This window comes from Oncorhynchus mykiss, chromosome 28 (genome assembly GCF_057628025.1).
Source record: "Oncorhynchus mykiss isolate SJ-2025 chromosome 28, ASM5762802v1, whole genome shotgun sequence".
Classification (NCBI taxonomy): domain Eukaryota; kingdom Metazoa; phylum Chordata; class Actinopteri; order Salmoniformes; family Salmonidae; genus Oncorhynchus; species Oncorhynchus mykiss.
Window position 1 is genome coordinate 26671177 of NC_143049.1, and position 25388 is coordinate 26696564.

At 43.2% G+C, this 25388-nt stretch overlaps 1 protein-coding gene across 4 annotated transcripts in view; it reads right to left on the minus strand.

The window, feature by feature from the left end:
• Positions 1-25388, minus strand: part of LOC110508791 (ephrin type-B receptor 1) — a 376500-nt gene that overhangs the window by 100977 nt on the left and 250135 nt on the right. For all 4 annotated transcript variants that reach the window (XR_016492725.1, XR_016492724.1, XM_036966014.2 and 1 more), the window contains exon 4: positions 17307-17462. Coding sequence is in view for 2 of the 4 variants with exons in the window: in XM_036966014.2 (XP_036821909.2) it covers positions 17307-17462 (156 nt within the window). In the remaining 2 variants the exon portion in view is untranslated. The remainder of the gene's footprint in view (positions 1-17306; positions 17463-25388) is intronic.

A 25388-nucleotide genomic window follows, 5' to 3' on the forward strand; every position in this document is an offset into this window, starting at 1 on the left:
GTGACAGTGGGGTGACAGTTTGTGTGGGCTGGGGTGGGTTGGGGTAGTGTGTGTAAAGTGTGTGTGTTTTTGTGCGCGCATGAGTATGTGCGGGTGCGTGTATGAGTTGGGTGTGTGCGTGTATTTATGCACTGTGTTCATGCCCAGTAGTGTCACTGTTAAATTCATCCCCACCATTGCCATCTAACTGATGAGCTTTAGAGAATTCTGTGTAGCAGGTGGATCTAGACAGTAATGTCTACATCCCACCAGCATGGCAGAAAGGGAAACACATCTTGGTGGGGCCCCAAAAGGCCACAGCCCCTGTTTTTACTCCCTGGGATGCCTGCTGATATCAAGAGCAATTCACCCCCCCCAAAATAAACAGCCCGCCACATTGTTTACTCAGCCGGGCCCTTTAAGCCAATCCCAGAGCTTCGCTGGGCTTCCTTCACTGTGTTTGTTTTTACGATATGGAACAGCTCCTCGGGGACTCACTACAACTCCTTGTGTGGAGATCTGGAGCGCAAACTGACTGGGGAATTTTGGGAATAAAGAAAGAAAAGATGCCTTGTTTCAAAGGGGGAACTACTAACCACTCAGAAATCTTAATTCTCCAAGTAGATATTTGTACATTTACGGTAGGGCTGAGACGGTAATTGTAACTGACAGCAATGGATAAAGACCATCGTAAAAAAAACTGCCAAAACTGTTTAAATAGGCCTACATTCCTTATGGATTTAATTTATTTTCATGTAGATAAACTTTACCCAATAGCCAGAATGTTCACTAATGATTAAAAGCAATTGTTTTGCTAACTTAGTCTGTCTATTAAACCTTCTACATCTCCTCCTCTTTCCAAATGGCCTTTGATGCTGGAGCAGCTCATTGCTAGAAGCGGGGGTCTAGAGCGCTATAGGCTTTGGCTCTTCAGTAAAAAAATAGTTTGATGTGTATTTTATACAATGCACATTTTCATTGCTTGCTAGTAAATAAATAAATCGGTCTTCTCCTAAAAAAGGCTAGATGTGTCTGACTATTAATTAATTATTCAACAGTAGTTGACAAGGTTGTTCTGGCTCTGAGTCCTATAATGCTCTAATGTTGTGTCAAATGAACAATGTGCCAATCCTCTCCAACTTGGCATGGTATAATTTGATACTGAATCTTTTCTTCATTTATAGACTAAACAATGCGGATCAGGCCTGGTCCTGGCCAATATGCTGCCCTAGACGAGACCCCCCAAAACTGTACCGTTAATCCCTGGTTATAATAATTTATGTTAATATATGTATTAAAACCTTCTTACAATAATGAGAGTTTTTGTGTATTTTATACCATAATTTACACTCCATGTGAGCAATGAGTATGTGTCTGGTTTCTCTGTCCTGTCAATGTTGACGGAGCACGCCTGAGCACACATAGAAGTACCTGGCCTGCTTCTCGCAAATGTCAAATTTAGGAAAGTGAACAGCTGGGCTTCTCAGTCAACAAAGTCTTTAATTTTTTTTTTTTTTTTAACATCCTTTCAAATTAGAATAGCTCCTCTCAATATTTCAAAAATCTTTCCAACACTCTCCCCCACGATAATCAGCCTCGCTGATAAATAGGCTATGGACATTACTGTGCAGTAATAGACATAAGAAACATTACTGTGCAGCCGTATTCATTGATCTGGCCAAGGCTTTCGACTCTGTCAATCACCACATCCTCATCGGCAGACTCGACAGCCTTGGTTTCTCAAATGATTGCCTCACCTGGTTCACCAACTACTTCTCTGATAGAGTTCAGTGTGTCAAATCGGAGTGTCTGTTGTCCGGACCTCTGGCAGTCTCTATGGGGGTGCCACAGGGTTCAATTCTTGGACCGACTCTCTTCTCTGTATACATCAATGAGGTCGCTCTTGCTGCTGGTGAGTCTCTGATCCACCTCTACGCAGACGACACCATTCTGTATACTTCCGGCCCTTCTTTGGACACTGTGTTAACAACCCTCCAGGCAAGCTTCAATGCCATACAACTCTCCTTCCGTGGCCTCCAATTGCTCTTAAATACAAGTAAAACTAAATGCATGCTCTTCAACCGATCGCTACCTGCACCTACCCGCCTGTCCAACATCACTACTCTGGACGGCTCTGACTTAGAATACGTGGACAACTACAAATACTTAGGTGTCTGGTTAGACTGTAAACTCTCCTTCCAGACCCATATCAAACATCTCCAATCCAAAGTTACATCTAGAATTGGCTTCCTATTTCGCAACAAAGCATCCTTCACTCATGCTGCCAAACATACCCTTGTAAAACTGACCATCCTACCAATCCTCGACTTTGGCGATGTCATTTACAAAATAGCCTCCAATACCCTACTCAACAAATTGGATGCAGTCTATCACAGTGCAATCCGTTTTGTCACCAAAGCCCCATATACTACCCACCATTGCGACCTGTACGCTCTCGTTGGCTGGCCCTCGCTTCATACTCGTCGCCAAACCCACTGGCTCCATGTCATCTACAAGACCCTGCTAGGTAAAGTCCCCCGCCTTATCTCAGCTCGCTGGTCACCATAGCATCTCCCACCTGTAGCACACGCTCCAGCAGGTATATCTCTCTAGTCACCCCCAAAACCAATTCTTTCTTTGGCCGCCTCTCTTTCCAGTTCTCTGCTGCCAATGACTGGAACAAACTACAAAAATCTCTGAAACTGGAAACACTTATCTCCCTCACTAGCTTTAAGCACCAACTGTCAGAGCAGCTCACAGATTACTGCACCTGTACATAGCCCACCTATAATTTAGCCCAAACAACTACCTCTTTCCCAACTGTATTTAATTTATTTATTTATTTTGCTCCTTTGCACCCCATTATTTTTATTTCTACTTTGCACATTCTTCCATTGCAAAACTACCATTCCAGTGTTTTACTTGCTATATTGTATTTACCTTGCCACCATGGCCTTTTTTCCCTTTACCTCCCTTCTCACCTCATTTGCTCACATTGTATATAGACTTGTTTATACTGTATTATTGACTGTATGTTTGTTTTACTCCATGTGTAACTCTGTGTCGTTGTATCTGTCGAACTGCTTTGCTTTATCTTGGCCAGGTCGCAATTGTAAATGAGAACTTGTTCTCAACTAGCCTACCTGGTTAAATAAAGGTCAAATAAAAATAAAAAATAAATAAACATTTGTTTCTATTTTAATGATTGTCAATTTTATCTTCATAATATAGCATAGTTCTCCCCTTCATCCTTTCACTATCAAGTCATTATCTTTACTTTCAGGAAAAACTAAGATAGGCTTTGTTGATTGCTTCCTTTATATCTGTCTGTTCCTCAGTTTGATCCCTGTGTCAGCATTAATGTAATTTTGTTTCCCCTGTCCAGACGCTGTCTTTGTCGCTGTCTGTCTTAGCTGTTGTGTCTGATACGCTGGTGGCTCTGATTGATGGGTGCTTTTATGGGGTTTTGCGCGTGTGAGTTTGACTGATGCTCTCTATAGATCTACTGTACAGTACCAGTCAAATGTTAGGACACACCTATCCATTCAAGGTTTTTTTCTTTATTTTCTACATTGTAGAAAAAATGTGAAGACACCAAAACTATGAAATAACACACATGGAATCATGTAGTAATCAAACAGAGCCAGACTGATAAAAACATTCCACTAATCAAAGTTTATCCAAGCCTTTTCTGCCCTCTGGGTGGATATGGAATATGCCCAGTTTCCCTCTCCTTGGCAAGTCAGACTCAGTCATGTCTGAAACGCTACAGTACAAGTCAGAAGTTTGAGTAGGACACACCTACTCATTCAAGGATTTTTCTTAATTTTTTACTATTTTCTAAATTGTAGAATAATGGTATGGACATTAACTATGAAATAAAAGTGTTAAACAAATAAAACTATATTTGAGATTTGAGATTAGTAGCCACCCTTTGTCTTGATGACAGCTTTGCACAGTCTTGGCATTCTCTCAACCAGCTTCATGAGGAATGCTTTTCCAACAATCTTGATGGAGTTCACACATATGCTGAGCACTTTTGGCTGCTTTTCCTTCACTGTGGTCTAACTCCTTCCAAACCATCTCAATTGGGTTGAGGTCAGGTGATTGTGGAGGCCAGGTCATCTGATGCAGCCCTCTCCTTCTTGGTCAAATAGCCCTTACACAGCCTGGAGGTGCCTTGAATTCTAAATAAATCACACCTCCTCCTCCATGCTTCACAATGGGAACCACACATGTGGAGATCCTCTGTTCACCCACTCTATGTCTCACAAAGACACAGAGGTTGGAACCAAAGGACATATTTCCACCCGTCTAATGACCATTGTTCACGTTTCTTGGCCTAAGCAAGTCTCTTCTTTTTATTGGTGTCCTTGAGTAGTGGTTTCTTTGCAGCAATTCGGCCAAGAAGGCCTGATTCACGCAGTCTCCTATGAACAGTTGATGTTGAGATGTGCCTGTTACTTGAACTCTGCAAAAGATTTATTTGGGCTGCAATTTCTGAGGCTGGTAACTCTTTTGTTTTATTTTACTAGACAAGTCAGTTAAGAACAAATTCTTATTATCAATGACAGGCTAGGAACAGTGGGTTAACTTCCTTGTTCAGGGGCAGAAGAACAGATTTTTACCTTGTCAGCTCGGTGATTTGATCTTTCAACCTTCCAGTTACTAGTCCAATGCTCTAACCACTAGGCTACCTGCCGCCCCAAACTCTGATGAACTTATCCTCTGCAGCAGAGGTAAGTCTGGGTCTTCCTTTCATGTGGTGGTCCTCATGAGAGCCAGTTTCATCTTAATGCTTGATGGTTTTTGCGACTGCATTTGAAGAAACTTTCAAAGTTCTTGACATTCTTCGCATGGACTGACCTTAATGTCTTAAAGTAATGATGGATTGTCGTTTCTCTTTGCTTATTTGAGCTGTTCTTGCCATGATATGGACTTGGTCTTTTACAAAATAGGGCTATCTTCATTATACCACCCCTACCTTGACACAACACAACTGATTTTCTCAAATGCATTAAGAAGAAAATCAATTCCACAATTGAACTTTTAACAAGGCACACCTTTTAATTGAAATGCAGCTGGTTGAGAGAATGACACGAGTGTGTAAAGCTGCCATCAAGGTAAAGGGTGGCTACTTTGAAGAATCTAACATCTAAAAAATAAGCATGATTCCCAATCAGAGACAACGATAGACAGCTGTCCCGGATTGAGAACCATACCCGGCCAAAACATAGAAATAAAGAAATATAGAAAACAAAACCTAGAATGCCCACCCCACATCACACTCTGACCTAACCAAATAGAGAAATAAAACGGCTCTCTAAGGTCAGGGCGTGACAGGTACTGTATAAGTCCATTCAGAAAGTTTACTAAAGTAGCCTGTCTGGACTCCATCTCTTTAATAAGAATGAAATCATGATTCAGTGTTGTAAAAGTCCTGTTTTAAGTAGCTTAAAAAAAATTAAAAAAATATGTCAATGCCACTGCCATCGAATGACAGCAGCAGCAGGGTTTGTGACATTTTGCGGACTTTGTTTGAATGGTTTTGTGTCTTTTTTTTTAAGCCAACAGACAAGAACAAGGTAGGCATATACTGTATCTTTATATTTACTCTGTTAACCTCTTGAACCTATAGGGGCGCTGTGTCATTATTGGATAAAAAGACGTGCCCGTTTTAAGCGCAATATTTTCTCACGAAAAGATGCTCGACTATGCATGGAATTGACAGCCTTGGAAAGACACAACTCTGACGTCTCCAAAACTGCAAAGATATTATCTGTGCATGCCCCAGAACTAATGCAACAGGCGAAACCAAGATGAGGTTTCATACAGGAAATGCCCCGGATTCTGAAGGCGCTGTGTTCCAATGTCTCCTTATATGGCTGTGAATGCGCCAGGAATGAGCCTGCGCTTTCTGTATATTCCCCGAGGTGTCTGCAGCATTGTGACGTGTTTGTAGGCATATCATTGGAAGATTGACCATAAGAGACTACATTTACCTGGTGTCCCGCCCGGTGTCCTGTGTGCGTAATCAGTAAGTCCATGCGCGTTCCATTTCTTCAGAATTGGAAGTAAACTGCCACGATGGATTTTATCGTCGATAGATATGTGAAAAACACCTTGAGGATTGATTCTAAACATCGTTTGCCATGTTTCTGTCGATATTATGGAGTTAATTTGGAAAAAAGTTTTTTTTTTTTTTTTTTCCTTACCCAAACGTGATGAACAAAACGGAGTGATTAGTCGACACAAATAATATTTTTTTGTAAAAACTGAACATTTGCTATCTAACAGAGTCTCCTCATTGAAAACATCTGAAGTTCTTCAAAGGTAAATTATTTTATTTGAATGCTTTTATGTTTTTTTGTGGAAAATGTTGCATGCTGAATGCTAGGCTTAATGCAATGCTAGGCTATCAATACTCTTACACAAATGCTTGTTTAGCTATGGTTCAAAAGCATATTTTGAAAATCTGAGATGACAGTGTTGTTAACAAAAGGCTAAGCTTGAGAGCAAATAGATTAATTTCATTTCATTAGCCATTTTCATGAATAGTTAACGTTGTATTATGCTAATGAGCTTGCTGATAGATTTACACAATCCTGGATACAGGGGTTTTTTCGTAGCTAAACGTGACGCAGAAAACGGAGCGATTTGTCCTAAACAAATAATCTTTCAGGAAAAACTGAACATTTGCTATCTGAGAGTCTCCTAATTGAAAACATCTGAAGTTCTTCAAAGGTAAATGATTTTATTTGAATGCTTTTCTGTTTTTTTGTGTAAATGTTGCCTGCTGAATGCTAACGCTAAATGCTACGCTAAATGCTACGTTAGCCATCAATGCTGTTACACAAATGCTTGTTTTGCAATGCTTGAGAAGCATATTTTGAAAATCTGAGATGACAGTGTTGTTAACAAAAGGCTAAGCTTGAGAGCTAGCATATTTATTTCATTTCATTTGCGATTTTCATGAATAGTTAACGTTGCGTTATGGTAATGAGCGAAACCAGGAATACAGGAGTCTGTATTCACGATCCCGGATCCGGGATGGGGAGATCAGAAAGGTTAATGTTGTTTCAAAAAGAAAATGCGTATTTGTGTGTGTGTGTGTGTGTGTGTGTGTATGTGTGTGTGTGTGTGTGTGTGTCAGTGGCGTACTGCTGTTTCGCGGGGCCCCCCCCCCGCAAGGTCAGAGAAAAAAATTCAGTTCTCTAGCTAATCTAATGCTATTTTACACATTTTGCCATGAGAGAAAATGTTGCTGTTTTAGAGCTGATTTCCTGCTATTCTACACATTAATGTGGAGTACCATATCTTTCTCTCTCTCTGCAGCCAGGCAACAGTGCAGGCAGAGGGATTAGACCAGGCAATTACACTGGCTTAGCTCTGTTGACTGGTGCATTACTGGCAGAGCCAGCAGCTTACTTACTCTACCACTGCAGAAGGAGAGGGGGAGAGAAGGAGAAAGATGAGGGAAGGCGGAAGGGGGGAAGAGAAGGAGGAAGAGGAGGCAAAGTGAGAAAAAAAGGAGAAGAGGTAAGGAGAGAATGAGAGAAAAAGAAAAGGAGAAAAGGAGGAAAAATAGCAAGGAGAAGGAGATTGAATGAGAGGAGAGAAGAACGAAGGAAAAAAGAAGAACATGACAAGTAAAACACGTGAAAACGTGTGAGGGAGAGAATTAAAGGAGAAGATAAGGTGAAAACGTGTGAGGGAGAGAATTAAAGGAGAAGATAAGGTGAAAACGTGTGAGGGAGAACAGGATAAAGGGTACAAATGAGAAAAGCGACAAGCCTGAGAAGATATGTCTCTCAGCCTGTTCTTTTAATCCCCGTTTCCTCTGGCACTTAAAATCAGGACCAAATTAGGGTCAAATTCGAGCTGGCTCAAATGGAATTCTAAAATCGAGCTGGATCGAGGGAAACCCATTCCAGCACAGCCCAGCTTCACAACTGGTGTCAGCTTGATTAGAATTCAGGCTGGTGTTGCCGTTGTAACAGTATAACTTTAGACCGTCCCCTCGCCCATACCCGGGCGCGAACCAGGGACCCTCTGCACACATCAACAACAGTCACCCACGAAGCATCGTTACCCACGAAGCATCGTTACCCATTGCTCCACAAAAGTCACGGCCCTTGCAGAGCAAGGGGAACCACTACTTCAAGGTCTCAGAGCAAGTGACTCACCGATTGAAACGCTATTTAGCGCGCACCACCGCTAACTAGCTAGCTATTTCACATCCGTTACACCGTTACTACTGTATGCAACCACCAGCTGATCACTGCTGGATGCTGACACAATGTTTAGCTAGCTCATATGGGCTTGTTGCTGTTAGCTAGCAAATTAACAAGCAGTAGTCAGACATCACACAAATTCCCAGCTAGCACAGTGGATCTGGGCACGATTCCGTCTGAGTGTCTGGGCACTCGGCTGAGAGTCAGACTCAGCCGACGTCACTAGGCCCGAGTCTGGGCCGCCTTAGGCAGTATTACTTTTGGCTAGGATGCGGGGTTTGAGCTGGGGCCGATTCCAGTGAGAGTTATCTGGCCCAAATGTATATATTACTTGGGGCTCAGGCCGATTCCGGTGTGAGTTATCTGGGCCAAAGATATTGCTTGGGGTTTGGGCCGAGGCTTCTCTCTGGCAGATGATGACACAAGCTGCTTTATATAATTAACATTTCATCATTTATTTTTACATATTTTCTCATCGTTTCTGTGATCAAAAATGCAATTAACATTTAAATTAAATTCTTTAAGAGCACTTTGTGCAAGGCAATTGATAAGCATTAACAATGCTTGTCCCATCGCGCTGAAGTGACTCCTGTTGCGGGCCAGACACATGCACGCTGACACGATCACCGGGTGTATGGTGTTTCCTCCGAAACAAAATGTTTTTTTAATCATTTGTATGTATAAAATGTATAATAGTAATATTTAAAATTACTAAATCGGGTAATTTTGTATACATTTATTTAAATTTGCATCAGGCTGCTTCTGGGGGGATTCTGGTACGATGCCGGCAAAGTCGTCTGAATTACAGTAGACGGAAATGGACCGATGTACTTGGGACGATTCTGGGCAGTCATTCGTATTGATTCCAGGCCCGAGTCCGACACCGGCGCCCCGGAAGAGGGCCGCTTCTTCAGCCGATTCCTCATTGCTAGCTGTGTTACCACCATATCTGGATCCTTCATTCATTTTTGCACGACACAATAAAGTTTTATGAGAACAGTCAGACCTCGACTGCTAACTACCTAACGTTAGCTAGCAAATCAGAGTTGAAACAAGCTGGCTAACGTTAACGTTAGCTAGCTAATGTGAGGTCGTACTAAAAGCTACATTATATCAAACCTGTCGCCTGGTTTGCTTGGCTAGCTAGCTAGCTAATAACCAATGCAATGGCAAGCAAGGTAGGAATTAAGGTAGCTATCTAGCCTGTTATGCTAGCAATGGCGCTAACCGTTTAGCTACCTAGCTAACGTTAGCAAAATAAATACATCGCTCTGAGTCTGGCTGGCACTGGCAGGAGTATGGGGTAACGTTAGTTACAGCACGGTGAGGGTAAATTAAATTCTTCAACATCTTGCTAGCTAGCAACATTAGCAAAGCCAGCTGCACAGTCACATATTGGCTACCTAGCAACATTACATAATTTCTTATTTCTGTAGGCAGTGAGAACGCAATTCGAGCTAGCCCACCAAGGCCAGCCCAGCCCGGGTTGACTTCAAAGTGCCAATGGATACAGAGCTTCAGCGCAGAATGATATGGATTTGTGGCCTGAGGTCCAGACAGTGTGCGACAGAGATCAAGGGAGCATCCGGAAGCTTGGCCACAGTTGTAAGATGAGACTGGAGCCACAGGACTCCAAGCAATTGTGGTGTAGGCCAGGAATGTAATGAGTGTACTGGAATCATTTCTGTATGTTCCTCTGTCTCCCTGTCTGTCTCTCTATTTGTGCTGATACCATGCATTCCAATACCCCTGCATGTCATTGAATCCAAACAATTCTACCTACACCTCAAGCTTCAAAACATGGTGAATTACATCCCTGCATGTCTCAAACCAAATCAATCCCTGTCTTTTTCCACATTGGCTATACCACACTATATAATCTTCCTCTGAATATCTCTGCATGTCCCATACTGTAGGCCATAGCATGGAACACTCATAGAAAAAAAGTTGCAATCTCGAACCTAAAAAGGTTCTTCAGCTGTTCCCATAGGAAAACCCTTTGAAGAACTCTTTTTGGTTCCAGGTAGAACCCTTTTGAGTTTCATGTAGAACCCTACATGAAACTCAAAAGGGTTCTACCTGGAACCAAAAAGGGTTCTCCTATGGCGGATAGCAAAGAACCCTTTTTTCTAAGTGAACATATTGTACATCTCTACTATCTCCCTGGAGTAGTTGTTAACTCACAAGCAGACCCTTGCATTTCTCTCCATTCCCTACAGTTAACTGTAGCACACACTGTGTCGTTGCATCTCTCCATAAGCCCAACCACGCTACTTCATTTCTCAATTTCCCTCCCTATTCACACAGTAGAGACACAGCATGCTTCTCCCCTATTCCCCTCCATCTCTGTATCTCATCTCTCCCCAACGGACTAATCAGCAACAGTTCCACTGGCCGACTCCCACCAATTACCGACCAGCCTGTCAGTCTACCTCTTTCCCCCATACAGAGAGGGGGTCCCGTAAACCCAGCAGGCAGGCTATCCCTGGCTAAGCCCATTGTGAGGGAACTGGGGTAAGGCTGGTGAAAGCCTGGCGGTTGGTAGGAAGAGGGGAGAGTTGTGTGGCGCGAGCCTGTCCCAAAAGCAACCGGTGGCAGGTAACGGAGCCGAGGTTAGTGGGCCCCGTGCTGGGAGACAGAGGGTTTGGCGCCCTCCCCTAGAGGAAGAGGAAATGAGGAGAGCGACGTTTGAAGTAGAGCCTCGGCAGAGCAGAAGGCTGTTGACATACAGTGCATTCGGAAAGTATTCAAACCCCTTCCCCTTTTCCACATTTTGTTTTGTTACTGTCTTATTCTAAAATTGATTAAATAAATGTTTTTCTTTATTATTTTAAACACAATACCCCATAATGACAAAGAGAAATAAGGTTTTTAGAAATGTTTGCAAATTTATTGAAAATTCAAACCCTTTGCTATGAGACTCAGAATTGAGCTCAGGTGCATCCTGTTTCCATTGATCATCCTTGAAATGTTTCTACAACTTGATTGGAGTCCACCTGTGGTAAATTCAACTGATTGGACATTATTTGGAAAGTGACACACCTGTCTATTTCAGAGCAAAATCCAAGCCATGAGGTCGAAGGAATTGTCCGTAGAGCTCCGAGACAGGATTGTGTCAAGGCACATAACTGGGGAAGGGTACATTGATGATCCCCAAGAACAAAGTGGCCTCCATTATTATTAAATAGAAAAAGTTTGGAACCACCAAGACTCTCCCTAGAGCTGGCCGCCCGGTCAAACTGAGCAATCGGGGAAGAAGGGCCTTGGTGAGGGATGTGACCAAGAACCTGATGGTGACTCTGACAGAGCTCCAGAGTTCCTCTGTGTAGATGGGAGAACCTTCCAGAAGGACAACCATCTCTGCAGCACTCCACCAATCAGGCCTTTATGGTAGAGTGGACAGACGGATGCCACTCCTCAGTAAGGTGAGGGATGTGACCAAGAACCTGATGGTGACTCTGACAGAGCTCCAGAGTTCCTCTGTGTAGATGGGAGAACCTTACAGAAGGACAACCATCTCTGCAGCACTCCACCAATCAGGCCTTTATGGTAGAGTGGACAGACGGATGCCAATCTTCAGTAAAAGACACATGACAGCCCGCTTGGAGTTTGCCAAAAGGCACCTAAAGGACTCTCAGACCATGAGAAACAAGATCATCTGGTCTGATGAAACCAAGATGGAACTCTTTGGGCTGAATGCCAAGCGTCACATCTGGAGGAAACCTGGCACCATCCCTACGGTGAGGTATGATGGTGGCAGCATCAGGCTGTGGGATGTTTTTCGGCTGCAGGGACTGGGAGACTAGTCAGGATTGAGGGAAAGAAGAATGGAGCAAGGTACAGAGCTCCCTGATGAAAACCTGCACTGGAGCGCTCAGGACCTCAGACTGGGTTGAAGGTTCATCTTCCAACAGGACAACGACCCTAAGCACACAGCCTAAACCACGCAAGAGTGGCTTCGTGAGAATGTCCTTCAGTGGCCCAGCCAGAGCCCGGACTTCAACCTGATTGAACATCTCTGGAGAGACCTGAAAATAGCTGTACAGCGACACGATCCATCCAACCTGACAGAACTTGAGAGGAACTGCAGAGAGAATGGGAGAAACTCCCCAAATACAGGTGTGCCATGCTTGTAGCATCATACCCAAGAAGACTTGAGGCTGTAATCGCTGCCAAAGGTGCTTCAACAAAGTACTGAGTAAAGGGTCTGAATACTTATTTACGAAATTTCTAAAAAACTGTTTTTGCTTTCTCATTATGGGGCATTGTGTGTAGATTGATGAGGGAAAGAGGTTGTAACGTAACAACATTTGGAAAAAGTCAAGGGGTCTGAATACCTTTCGAATGCACTGTACATACACCTACAGTATGCTGTAACACACACTGACAGCTCTGGTAGCACCAGCCAGACCAGGGGAACAGAACTGGACACTATACCCTGCCTCTGATCCAATTAGCTTAGGGCTTTATGAATAAGTGAAGATAAAATAAATACAAAACCAGACAAATAATGATATTGTAGCTCCAGTGATGCTGTTGAGCAGCAGTGAGGAGTCGGATAACTGTTAATTAGATCCTCTCCTAAGGCATTAGGGCCAGCGTGCGTGCGTGCGTGCGTGTGTGTGCGCGTGTGTGTGTGTGTGCGCGTGTGTGTGCGTGTGTGTGCGTGTGCGCGTGCGTGCGTGTGTGTGTGTGTGTGTGTGTGTGTGTGTGTGTGTGCGCGTGTGTGTGTGTGTGTGTGTGTGTGTGCGTGCGTGCGTGCGTGCGTGTGTGTGTGTGCGCGTGTGTGTGTGTGTGTGCGCGTGTGTGTGTACGAGTGCATGTAGACCATTAAAGCCCTCTGCAGAGAAATTTGAATCCCAAAGTAAACAAGCGTTTTGGGGCTTCAGTGTTCTTCTCCGCTATAATTGTGTGTCGGCAGGGACTTGTGAAGAGCTTAGCATATTGTTTTAATACATGTTTAGATAAGTATGACGGCATAAATAGGCTTATTGGCTCCCCAGTATAGTGTATGTATGGATGCTAGCTGGTGTGTCTGCTTTGTCTATCAGTATAATGAGGACTGTGGGCTGCAGTAGAGGAAGATCTATGTAATCTATTCACTTCATGACGGGCTGGCCCCAGGTGGTGAGGGTCGGCAACAACACCACCTGCTTAGCCCTCTCCTGTACTTCCTGATCAAGTTTTGCTGCAGGAAGAAGGTCAGAGACTCGACAGTGTGGTGCCAGGACAACAACCTCTCCCTCGATGTCAGTAAGACCAAGGAGCTGATCATGAACTATAGGAGAAAGAGGGGAGAGCATGTCCCCATCCACATCGATGGAGCTGTTGTGGAGAGGGTCAAGAGCTTCAAGTTCCTTGGCATCCACATCACTAAGGACTTAACATAGTCCACACATACCCGCACAGTCATGAAGAGGGCAAGGCAGCACCTCTTCCCCCTCAGGAGCCTGAAAAGATTTGACATAGGCCCACAGATCGTCAAAAAGTTCTACAGCTGCACCATTGAGAGAATCTTGACTAGCTGCATCACCGCTTGGTATGGCAAATGCACTGCTCTTGACCGCAAAGCGCTACAGAGGGTGGTGCGGACAGCCCAGTACACCAATGTGGCTGAGCTCTCTGCCATCCAGGACCTCTATATCAGGCAGTCAGAGGAAGGCCCAAAAAAGACTCCAGCCACACAAGCCATAGACTATTCACTCTTCTAACGTCCGGCAAATGGAACCGGAGAATTGGCTCTCGGACCAACAGGTTCCAAGACAGCTTCTACCCCCAAGCCATAAGACTGCTAAATAGCCAGACTGCAAATTAGTCAATTAATGGTACCCGAACGATCTGCACTCACTTGACTATATATACACACTCACTCACTCACTCACTCACACACACCACATTGACACTCCAACACACATTCACTACATAGGTGCACACACACACACATAACACAGGAGGTTGGTGGCACCTTAATTGGGGAGGACAGGCTCGTGGTAATAGGCGGAATGGTATAAAATACACGGTTTCCATGTGTCCGATGCCATTCCATTCACTCCGTTCCAGCCATTATTATGTACCGTCCTCCTCAGCAGCCTCCACTGCTACATACACACTTATTATCTATCCTGATGCCTAGTCACTTTACCCTGCTTTCATGTACATACCTACCTCTGCACATTGATCTGGTATTGATACTCCCTGTATATAGTTCCATTTTTGTGTATTTTATTCCTCTTGTGTTACTGTAGAGACAGCATTTTATTGCATTCAATGCATCTTCACTAAAAACATTTTCAATGTGTGATTTTGTGACTTAAATTGTTGTCATTTAGCAGATACACGTGTCAACCTAGTCGGCTCAAGGATTCGAACCAGCAACCTTTCAGTGACTGACGCAACACTCTTAATGGCTAGGCTACCTGCTGCCCTTGTGTGTTAATTGGGCCCACAACTGTCTCATTATTCAAACCATTCCATACAGTACATGTATACATTTACCAACAACAGTCAGTAGTTTGTCTTGTCAATTTGAGTGTGTTCAGGTGTGTTGGCCACATCTAGTAATTGGCCACACCTGATCTTGTTGTTTTTTGTGTCTTGAAATGTGGTCTGTTTGAACAGTGGGAAATAAATGCTTGGAAGAGGTAGACATGCTATGTGCTCTGCAAGAAAGGTTTTGGTTTTTCGAATAACCTTTTTGCATGGTCTGTATTAAACCTCTTAAAACCATCTGTTTTATAGCTAAAAAATATTTATCGAATTTTGACGATTTTTATCCGTCCAGTTATTATTTTAACCTTTTGATGTTTTATTTTTATTTATTTGCACCAAAGAAAACAAGTGATAAACAACAATACAGATACAAATAAATGATGTCCAGGGGTGGTTGGAAGCCCAAGGGCTTAAATGAAAATCACACCACAACAAAACAATATACAATACATAAGTATAACAAAACCTGCTAAATATACATGTTTAAATGAATTGATCAGTAATCATGAAAAAAAAAAAGTATGTACAGTTGAAGTCGGAAGTTTACATACACTTAGGTTGGAGTCAATAAAACTCATTTTTCAACCACTCCACAAAGGGGGGGCTTGCAAGGTATTGGAGTGGCCATCACAAAGCCCTGACCTCAACCCTATAGAAAATTTGTGGACAGAACTGAAAAAGCGTGTATGAGCAAGGAGGCCTACAAACCTGACTCCGTTACACCAGCTCTGTCAGGAGGAAGGGCCAAAATTCACCCAACTTATTGTGGGAAGCTTGTGGAAGGCTACGCGAAACGTTTGACCCAAGTTAAACAATTTAAAGGCAATGCTACCAACTACTAATTGAATGTATGTAAACTTCTGACCCACTGGGAATGTGATGAAAGAAATAAAAGCTGAAATAAATCATTCTCTCTACTATTATTCTGACATTTCACATTCTTAAAATAAAGTGGTGATCCTAACTGACCTAAGACCTAAGATTTTTACTAGGATTAAATGTCAGGAATTGTGAAAAACCGAGTTTAAATGTATTTGGCGTAGGTGAATGTAAACTTCCGACTTCAACTGTATATGTGTTTTGTTTAAATGTGTGTGCATGTGAGTGTGTGAGAGTTAGGCTATATGGAGGAGATTACTGAGTGTTTTGGTTCATCAGGCTGACCCCCAGTCTTTGCTTGAAGTTGTTGAGGGATGAAGATGTTTTGGCAATGTGAAGATAAGAATTCCAGAGTATGCTACCTCTGTATCTGATAGAGAATTCACTATGTGAGGTGCAGCAGTAGGGAGGGTGAAGGTTACCGCAGTGTCTTGTGTTATATAGATGGATTTCAGAATTAACCTGGAAGAATCCATTTTTAGGTAAACTGTCTGGGAGGTATGAGTATTTGTAGATGAAAGTGCATAATTGGCATAAATTAATGTAGTAAATAGACAGGATATTGATTTTCTTAAACAAAGGTGCAGATGGAGCCAGGTAATTAGAGGAGGTGGCTAGTCTTGCAAATGTATTTATAGTAGGTAGGAGGCATATGGACTGGCCCAGACAATATTACAGTAAATGAGACATGGGTAAATTAAGCTATAGTATAGAGTTAGGAAGCAAGCCTGATCAACCAAACCACTCATCTTTCTGATGAAACAACAGATTTCATCACTTTGCTGCAGACAAATTGAATATGATCTTTCCATGATAACTTTTCATAAATTAAAACTTAGAGGAATCTAGTGGATGTTACTCCTTCCATTTTATTCCCACCTATTGAGATTCTGGCTCTTTTTTCAAACAATATTTCTTATTCTTATTAGCGTATACATTAAAGTTGGATTTTTGTACATTTCAAGATAATTGTTTATCTGGAACCATTCAGAAAATGTGGCCATGCCTGAATTGGCTTCATTAACTAGTGAATCAAAATTATTATTTGATAACATCTAATTGGTATCCTCAGCAAAGAGAATGGGAGGTACGGTAGAAGACACAGCAGCAAGGTCATTAATATAGATTAGGCATAACACAGGTCAAATTATCGAACCCTGTGGCACGCCACAGGATATCTTGGCTGTTGTAGATGCACATCTATTTGCATAAACACACTGTTCTCTATCATAAACATAACTATATAGCCAATTATATGTATAATCATGCAAACCGTAATAATGCCATTTAGAAAGTAATATTTCATGATCAACCGTGTCAAAGGCTTTGGATAAATCTAAAAAGATGACAAGAGCGTATTCATTGTTGTTCAGGGCTGTAAAAATGTTATCCACAAGTTGCAAAAGAGCCATATCTGTGGAGTCGTTTTTACAAAAACCATATTGGTGCTCATATAGAATACAGTGTTGATTTAGGGGCTGCAGGGTAGCCTAGTGGTTAGAGCGTTGGACTAGTGATCGGATAACTAATGCATCTTGTTTCCTCACTCATACCCCACAGAGACTGAATATGGTAAATATTTGGAAAAGGAGTGGCTAGGGTTACATAAGAGTATACATGTATGTACAGGGGATGTTGAAGACCCGGATATAGATATACAGTAGTATAGAACTGTTGCAGGTTATGCCTGGCTGGTCAGAGGAAAAGTACCATAAAGATACTCACTGGTACAGGGCATGTCAGGTTGGTCTACGTCCCCACGGTAGTAGCCGTTGCGGCAGGCGCAGATAGTGGCGGCCTCGGCTGCAGAGCGGCTGTTGGAGGGGCACTGCAAACACAGACCTGGACCCTGGCTCGACTTGAATGTCCCTGGGGGGCAGGCTACAGGGGGAGAGAAGGACAAACAATATTAGACATTAAGATAATGCAAAGTATTTAGGCATTATATTTAGGCTGACACATGTACACAGTGCACATCCGGGCTTGACTTGAGACACTGACTTACATGGTGGGAGAGGGGACAAAATACATTAGAGAATGCTGAAGCAAAATGGTCGTATTGTTTAACAGCTGACAGGTAAAAATAGCCTAGCACTGTACCTTGGCATTGACATGGATGTTATTGTGGGACAGGTTACATAGGGACAGATGGAATAACAGACGAGTGATCCATAACATGTGGTAGTGAGGCTGAGGATTAAATGGACTGCTGGAATGACCCTGATGCTATATGGATGTCTGGCAATTTGTATCTCTCTCTCTCTCTCTCTTCTCCTCCCCTTCCTTCCTCTCTCCCTCCCTCCCTGTTTATTATACGTGACTGCATCCAGCCCCACTGATCTCCAGTGATAACTCGCCTTCCTTCAGCAGTAGCAGATTAATTCTGGGAACGGGGAGAGAGAGGAGGAAAAATATGACTGTTCCTGATATAACTGTGTCCCTAAACTCAGGCAATAATCACATCCATTTCAGCAATCCTGCAGGAATAAAAGGATGAGAAAAAAGGAGGGGAGACTGTCCTGAAAAAGAAAGGGATTTATGTGCTATATTAACTATGATGAAAGCCTAATATTTTAGCTAGCTTCCTCATAGCTTCCTCATAGGGTAAAAGAGGGGTAAGGTGAAAGAGGTGCTACAACCCACAATAAGTAAGTCTATAAATTCAACACGACAATCCACTCACTCTCTGGGGTTATGTCCTGGAGTATAATAATGTAATGGGTTGGCTGGGGGAGGTGAATGTAGCTTTGCGACTAAGGCTATCCAATGAGTTTTTGAAAAGGAGTTAAAAAATTGCTTGGTCGTCATAGACAAGCCAGCTCTATCAAAGTAGCCACATAATCTAGCCCTTAAATAAAATATCCCTTCTAACACAACGACTAGACCAGGGGTCAGCAAACTGGTCGGCAAATTTGCTAAAAATGAGTTTCATTTAGGAAATCTGTTCCCAATTATTTTCGACAAATGAAAAAAGAGATATGTGATCGTGTCTCAATGTAATCAAGGTATGAAATGATGGTTATTTTAAAATACATTTTTGGGCTTAGTTATGGTCAATTTGCACTGCAAAATTATTATTATTATGATCCGGCCCCCCGACCATCCAATGCAACAGAAATCGGCCATCGGCTGAATCTAAATGCCTACCCTTGGACTAGAGCATGTAAAGTATACCAACAACATACCAACAAAGCAACCAGGAGGACCTCTATCAAGATATGCCATTGAAACCTACTGAAGAAAAATTCTACAGACAAGTAAAAGTCCATCCCTCCTATATAGGGGCAGGAGTTTTACCTGATCATGTAACCTTGACAGGAAAAGTGAGCCCTAGAGGCCTAAACTACAGCCCAGAAGCAGGTCTCATAGCCAGAAAAGTCTACCTCCTAGCCCTAACAGTACAATAGTACAAGGAACACAGCATACCTCCTAGCCCTACCAGTCAAATAGTACACAGAACACAGCATACCTCCCAGCCCTACCAGTACAATAGTACACAGAACACAGCATACCTCCCAGCCCTACCAGTACAATAGTACACGGAACACAGCATACCTCCCAGCCCTACCAGTACAATAGTACACGGAACACAGCATACCTCCCAGCCCTACCAGTACAATAGTACACAGAACACAGCATACCTCCCAGCCCTACCAGTACAATAGTACACAGAACACAGCATACCTCCCAGCCCTACCAGTACAATAGTACACAGAACACAGCATACCTCCCAGCCCTACCAGTACAATAGTACACAGAACACAGCATACCTCCCAGCCCTACCAGTCAAATAGTACACAGAACACAGCATACCTCCCAGCCCTTTCAGTACAATAGTACACAGAACACAGCATACCTCCCAGCCCTACCAGTCAAATAGTACACAGAACACAGCATACCTCCCAGCCCTACCAGTCAAATAGTACACAGAACACAGCATAAGGGCAAATTGAGAGTTATCCATTCCAGTATGAGCGAGGAACCATCACTCTACACCCCCTCAGAATGAACTGAATGGGAAAGAATCAGGGAAAGAATGTTGAACGAAGGTAGAGAACGGAGGGGCGGATGAAACCTTAGGACCTTTATATCAACAGCCTTTTAAGATTGAATTAAATATTTTATGCTTCATTAATATAAGAACAGAGATGCAGGGTTTTGAGGCGAGCGTCTGGTTTATGGTACTGTTAAATAGGCAGAGTCCTCTCTCCCATTCTACTGGCATCTCAAATGGGCTGTTAGACCAGGGTTTTGAGAGAGGCTGAGAGAAAGAGAGATAATTAGAGAAGAAGAGTGTGAAAGGAAGAGAGAATGAGATTTACTGCACATACTCAAGTAACAGTGGAAGACCTACTCTTTATGAAGATAAAGAGAGAAAGATTGAGGGGGAGAGAGAGAGACAGACATAAAGATAAGGAAAGAGAGAAAGAAAGAAAGAAAGTAAGAAAGAAAGAAAGAAAGAAAGAAAGAAAGAAAGTAAGAAAGAAAGAAAGAAAGAAAGAAAGAAAGAAAGAAAGAAAGAGACATCCAGCTCCAGCAGAATTCTTTACAGACACACAGGAGGCTAACACACTGGTCACACAACACAGAGACAGATCACTACCACCAAGCATAGCACCAACTAGTAGAAACACACACGGACTGGCCACACCCACCACAAACTACCAGTAAAACCCCCCGTAAAAGAGGTTTCTATCTTCAAGGGAATTGAAGTGTTGTGTAGGCCAGTGGTTCTCAAACTGGGGGTCCCGACCCCCTGGGTGACGCAAGTGTGAAACTGAATGGGAGAAATATGTATTAAAAGGTAAATCATTTTTATGTATATATATTATTTATATTTCTCTTTGCCTATTTGATCTGGTTACTAACATAGGCCTTGTATTGCACCAAATTCTAGTCTCAAAAACATATAATCTGTAATTCAGAACCAAAAAGTTGTGTGTCTTGACTCTTGACCAATGACCAGTCATCAGCAGTCAGGCGCGCCAATCCAGGTTAGTGATCAGAAAGCACTTTTAAAATGTTCTCCTGTTTTGCCTGGCAAAAGCAGAGTACGTTGATATTATCCATATAAAATACAATTCAGCAATCTGCTAAAGGATGCATCATTGCCAGAACAATAAGCTACCTGGAGATTTTGTTTGATCATTTTCAGATTTCCGATAGGCCTAGCTAGGGTGGCTACTGTGGCTATAGGTTAAATATAGCTGTAACATTGCACTGCCTTCAATAGGGCCTACTTATGCGACGAAGATGTAACATTTCTGGCAAATTTATGACCATATTTGTGAGGAAGAAAAAGGCTACAAACAGACGTTCCATCCGATCCTGTAACCTCCGCTGCATACAGATGGGCCGTACAGTCCTGCTGGCTCTGGCCTCCAGAGAAGTGACATGATATCCCTAGTTGACATTGACTACTAACATGAATGACTTTCTGCTCAAAGTGAAGATGTAAAACAACATTTATTTCTATATCTTTCGTTTTGAAAATGCATCACCGTTTATGGCTGTAATAACAGGCCACATTTGCGCAGCGATTGTGCACGCATTCATGTGCGTGTGCGAGGGGTCGCGTGCTTTGAGCCACTCCTTTTTTGGGAGTCACGGGTTAAAACGTTTGAGAACCACTGGTGTAGGCTATGTGGAGGCACGGGTTAAAACGTTTGAGAACCACTGGTGTAGGCTGTGTGGAGGCACGGGTTAAAACGTTTGAGAACCACTGGTGTAGGCTATGTGGAGTCACGGGTTAAAACGTTTGAGAACCACTGGTGTAGGCTATGTGGAGGCACGGGTTAAAACGTTTGAGAACCACTGGTGTAGGCTGTGTGGAGTCACGGGTTAAAACGTTTGAGAACCACTGGTGTAGGCTGTGTGGAGGCACGGGTTAAAACGTTTGAGAACCACTGGTGTAGGCTATGTGGAGGCACGGGTTAAAACGTTTGAGAACCACTGGTGTAGGCTATGTGGAGGCACGGGTTAAAACGTTTGAGAACCACTGGTGTAGGCTGTGTGGAGGCACGGGTTAAAACGTTTGAGAACCACTGGTGTAGGCTGTGTGGAGGCACGGGTTAAAACGTTTGAGAACCACTGGTGTAGGCTATGTGGAGGCACGGGTTAAAACGTTTGAGAACCACTGGTGTAGGCTATGTGGAGGCACGGGTTAAAACGTTTGAGAACCACTGGTGTAGGCTGTGTGGAGGCACGGGTTAAAACGTTTGAGAACCACTGGTGTAGGCTATGTGGACGCACGGGTTAAAACGTTTGAGAACCACTGGTGTAGGCTGTGTGGAGGCACGGGTTAAAACGTTTGAGAACCACTGGTGTAGGCTGTGTGGAGGCACGGGTTAAAACGTTTGAGAACCACTGGTGTAGGCTATGTGGAGGCACGGGTTAAAACGTTTGAGAACCACTGGTGTAGGCTATGTGGAGGCACGGGTTAAAACGTTTGAGAACCACTGGTGTAGGCTGTGTGGAGGCACGGGTTAAAACGTTTGAGAACCACTGGTGTAGGCTATGTGGAGGCACGGGTTAAAACGTTTGAGAACCACTGGTGTAGGCTGTGTGGAGGCACGGGTTAAAACGTTTGAGAACCACTGGTGTAGGCTGTGTGGAGGCACGGGTTAAAACGTTTGAGAACCACTGGTGTAGGCTATGTGGAGGCACGGGAAAAGCATACCCATAGAACTAAACGCATTATGCTGCATTGGCTTCCACACTGAATGGTTCAATCTGGTGAATATACTATAAACAGGAGTGTGGAAGCTCGTAACAATCAGACTGGCCTTATGGGAATTACACATCCCAGCTGGACTATCTCTTTAGAAACCAATAACCCTTTTATAGAACCAAGGGCTTCAGTGTATTTAACAGTTAACGCACAGATCCAAAATAATTAGTAGGATGAGGGGAAAAAGATCGTCATCGTCTTCTGCTGATATAAAAGTGTTCATGACGTTCAGTAGACCTAGAGCACACATTAATTTAAATGGTTCTTTATTGAACCTTCATTTAACTAGGCAAGTCAGCTAAGGACACGTTCTTATTTACAATGACAGCCTACTTCGACCAAACCCGGACAATGCTGGGCAAATTGTGTACCGCCCTATGGGACTTCCAATCACAGGCGGATGTGATACAGCCTGGATTCGAATCAGGGACTGTAGTGACGCCTCTTGCACTGAGATGCAGTGCCTTAGACCGCCGCGCCCTCGGGATCCCGAGTGGATAACACACATACATGAACAGACACGCACACACGCACACGCACGCACGTACACACACACACACACACACACACACACACACAGGCAGCACTGTCCCTGTTAAATGAGATTCTACTTCCACATTTTATGCCAATTGTCTGCCGTCTGTTCAATGGGACGTGGATTAATTCAATTCTCTTCCTGGTCTACCTGCCAAGATGATGGGGTCAGCACACACACACACACACACACATAATGAAAGCAAAAGACCGCCTCTGTCTGCTTCACTCTGCTCTGCGATGGAGCTGAGCCTTTCTCTACCTTGCATATTATGTGTATGAAGCTAGCTACCACATTAAAGCCAATAATTAACCACTAGCTGCTCTGCTACACAGGGCTGTCAGAGAGAAAGAGAGACAGAGAGAGAGAGACAAAGAGAGAGAGACAAAGAGAGAGACAAAGAGAGAGAGAGAGAGAGACAAAGAGAGAGAGAGCGAGAGAGAGAGAGAGAGAGGAATATGGAGAGAGTTATGAAAAGCAGAGCAAGAGAGTAATAATGTGAAAAAAATAAGCTGAAAAAAATAAATGAAAGGCAATGATGCAAAAACCTCAGAGGCCTCGTTCTAAACCTCACAGTGGAGCAGCAGAGGGCTGACTGTGTCAGCTGACTGCCTTGGTTGGTTGGGTCCGCCTCACAGCGATTGGCAAGCGGCCCACACTCCTCACTGATTCATTAATATTTGGGTTGGAGGATGACGGGTGTTCTTCAAAAGGACAACCCACAGTGCAGTCAGTGCTGGGATAAAGCAGTAGAGGAGTGGGGCGTAGAGATGCATCACTTGTCGAGGGTGTGGGTTTTCAGGAACACATGGAGATAAAGCATTAGATCAACCGGTAATTAGTCTCACCAGTGAGGGGGGATCCCAGCACTGAACTGAAAACACAATTATCCTGTTTTAAGTGGCCTCTTTTGAGTCCCTGTCTTTTGCAACACATCTGTATATCTGTCTTACTTTGTCTCGCATTCCTCCCCTCCTTCTGACCTTGACTCACTCTCTTTTCCTTCTGTCTGCATGCTTCTCTTCTCACTTTTTTCTGTCTTGTTCCATCTTCTCTCTCTCTTCTCCCACTTTGGCCTGTCTGAACCTTTGAACCGAATGGTGTTATCATAGACATCAGCTTGCTCTGCCTCTATCCCTCTCTTTCACCTCTGTCTCTCCCTCTCTCTCTCTCTCTCTCTCTCTCTCTCTCTCTCTCTCTCTCTGACAGACAGAGGTGCTTAAGTCAGAGGGTTGACATAGTGGTTCACTGACCACTGATGACTATCGGACAGGCACGTGGCCTGATGTCACAGTCAGCGTGGTGACCAGAGCAGATGTCTTATACTGTCTCATTCACCAGCAGAGAGCACAGTTCCACCTTGATCTGTCTGTGTCTACACCACAAAACCAATAAATGAATTGAAGCGCTATAGTTCCTTTTATCATGACACATGGCTAGACTGAGAACAAGTCTGAATCTAATTGATTTAATGAAGGAGTAGCTCGGTCCCAACAACTTGCCAGCAATAACCTGGCAGAAGAACACAACTACACCAGATCAAACTATACAGGGCCTTGACAAAGTATTCATACTTATTTTACATGTTGCTGTGTTACAGACTGTTTTTTTTCTCACCCATCTACACACAATACACTATAATGACAAAGTGAAAACATGTCTTTAGACATTTTAGCAAATTTAAGTCTCTAAGAGCTTTGCTTGGTTTTACAATCCTTGTGGGTACCAAATATCTTTACAAGGATAGTGAAACAAGTGGAGACATTTTGCTGGTCCCCACAAGGGAAAATGCTATTTCAGGCTTAGGGGTTAGGTTTAGGGTTACAATTAGTGTTAGGGGTTACAGTTAGGGTTACAATTAGTGTTAGGGGTTAGGTTTAGGGTTACAATTAGTGTTAGGGGTTAGGTTTAGGGTTACAATTTGTGTTATGGGTTACAGTTAGGGTTACAATTAGTGTTAGGGGTTAGGTTTAGGGTTACAGTTAGTGTTAGGGGTTAGGTTTATGGTTACAATTAGTGTTAGGGGTTACAGTTAGGGTTACAATTAGTGTTAGGGGTTAGGTTTAGGGTTACAGTTAGTGTTAGGGGTTAGGTTTAGGGTTACAATTAGTGTTAGGGGTTACAGTTAGGGTTACAGTTAGTGTTAGGGGTTAGGTTTAGGGTTACAATTAGTGTTAGGGGTTACAGTTAGGGTTACAGTTAGTGTTAGGGGTTAGGTTTAGGGTTACAATTAGTGTTAGGGGTTACAGTTAGGGTTACAATTAGTGTTAGGGGTTAGGTTTAGGGTTACAGTTAGTGTTAGGGGTTAGGTTTAGGGTTACAATTAGTGTTAGGGGTTAGGTTTAGGGTTACAGTTAGTGTTAGGGGTTAGGTTTAGGGTTACAATTAGTGTTAGGGGTTAGGTTTAGGGTTACAGTTAGTGTTAGGGGTTAGGTTTAGGGTTACAATTAGTGTTAGGGGTTACAGTTAGGGTTACAATTAGTGTTAGGGGTTACAGTTAGTGTTAGGGGTTACAGTTAGTGTTAGGGGTTACAGTTAGTGT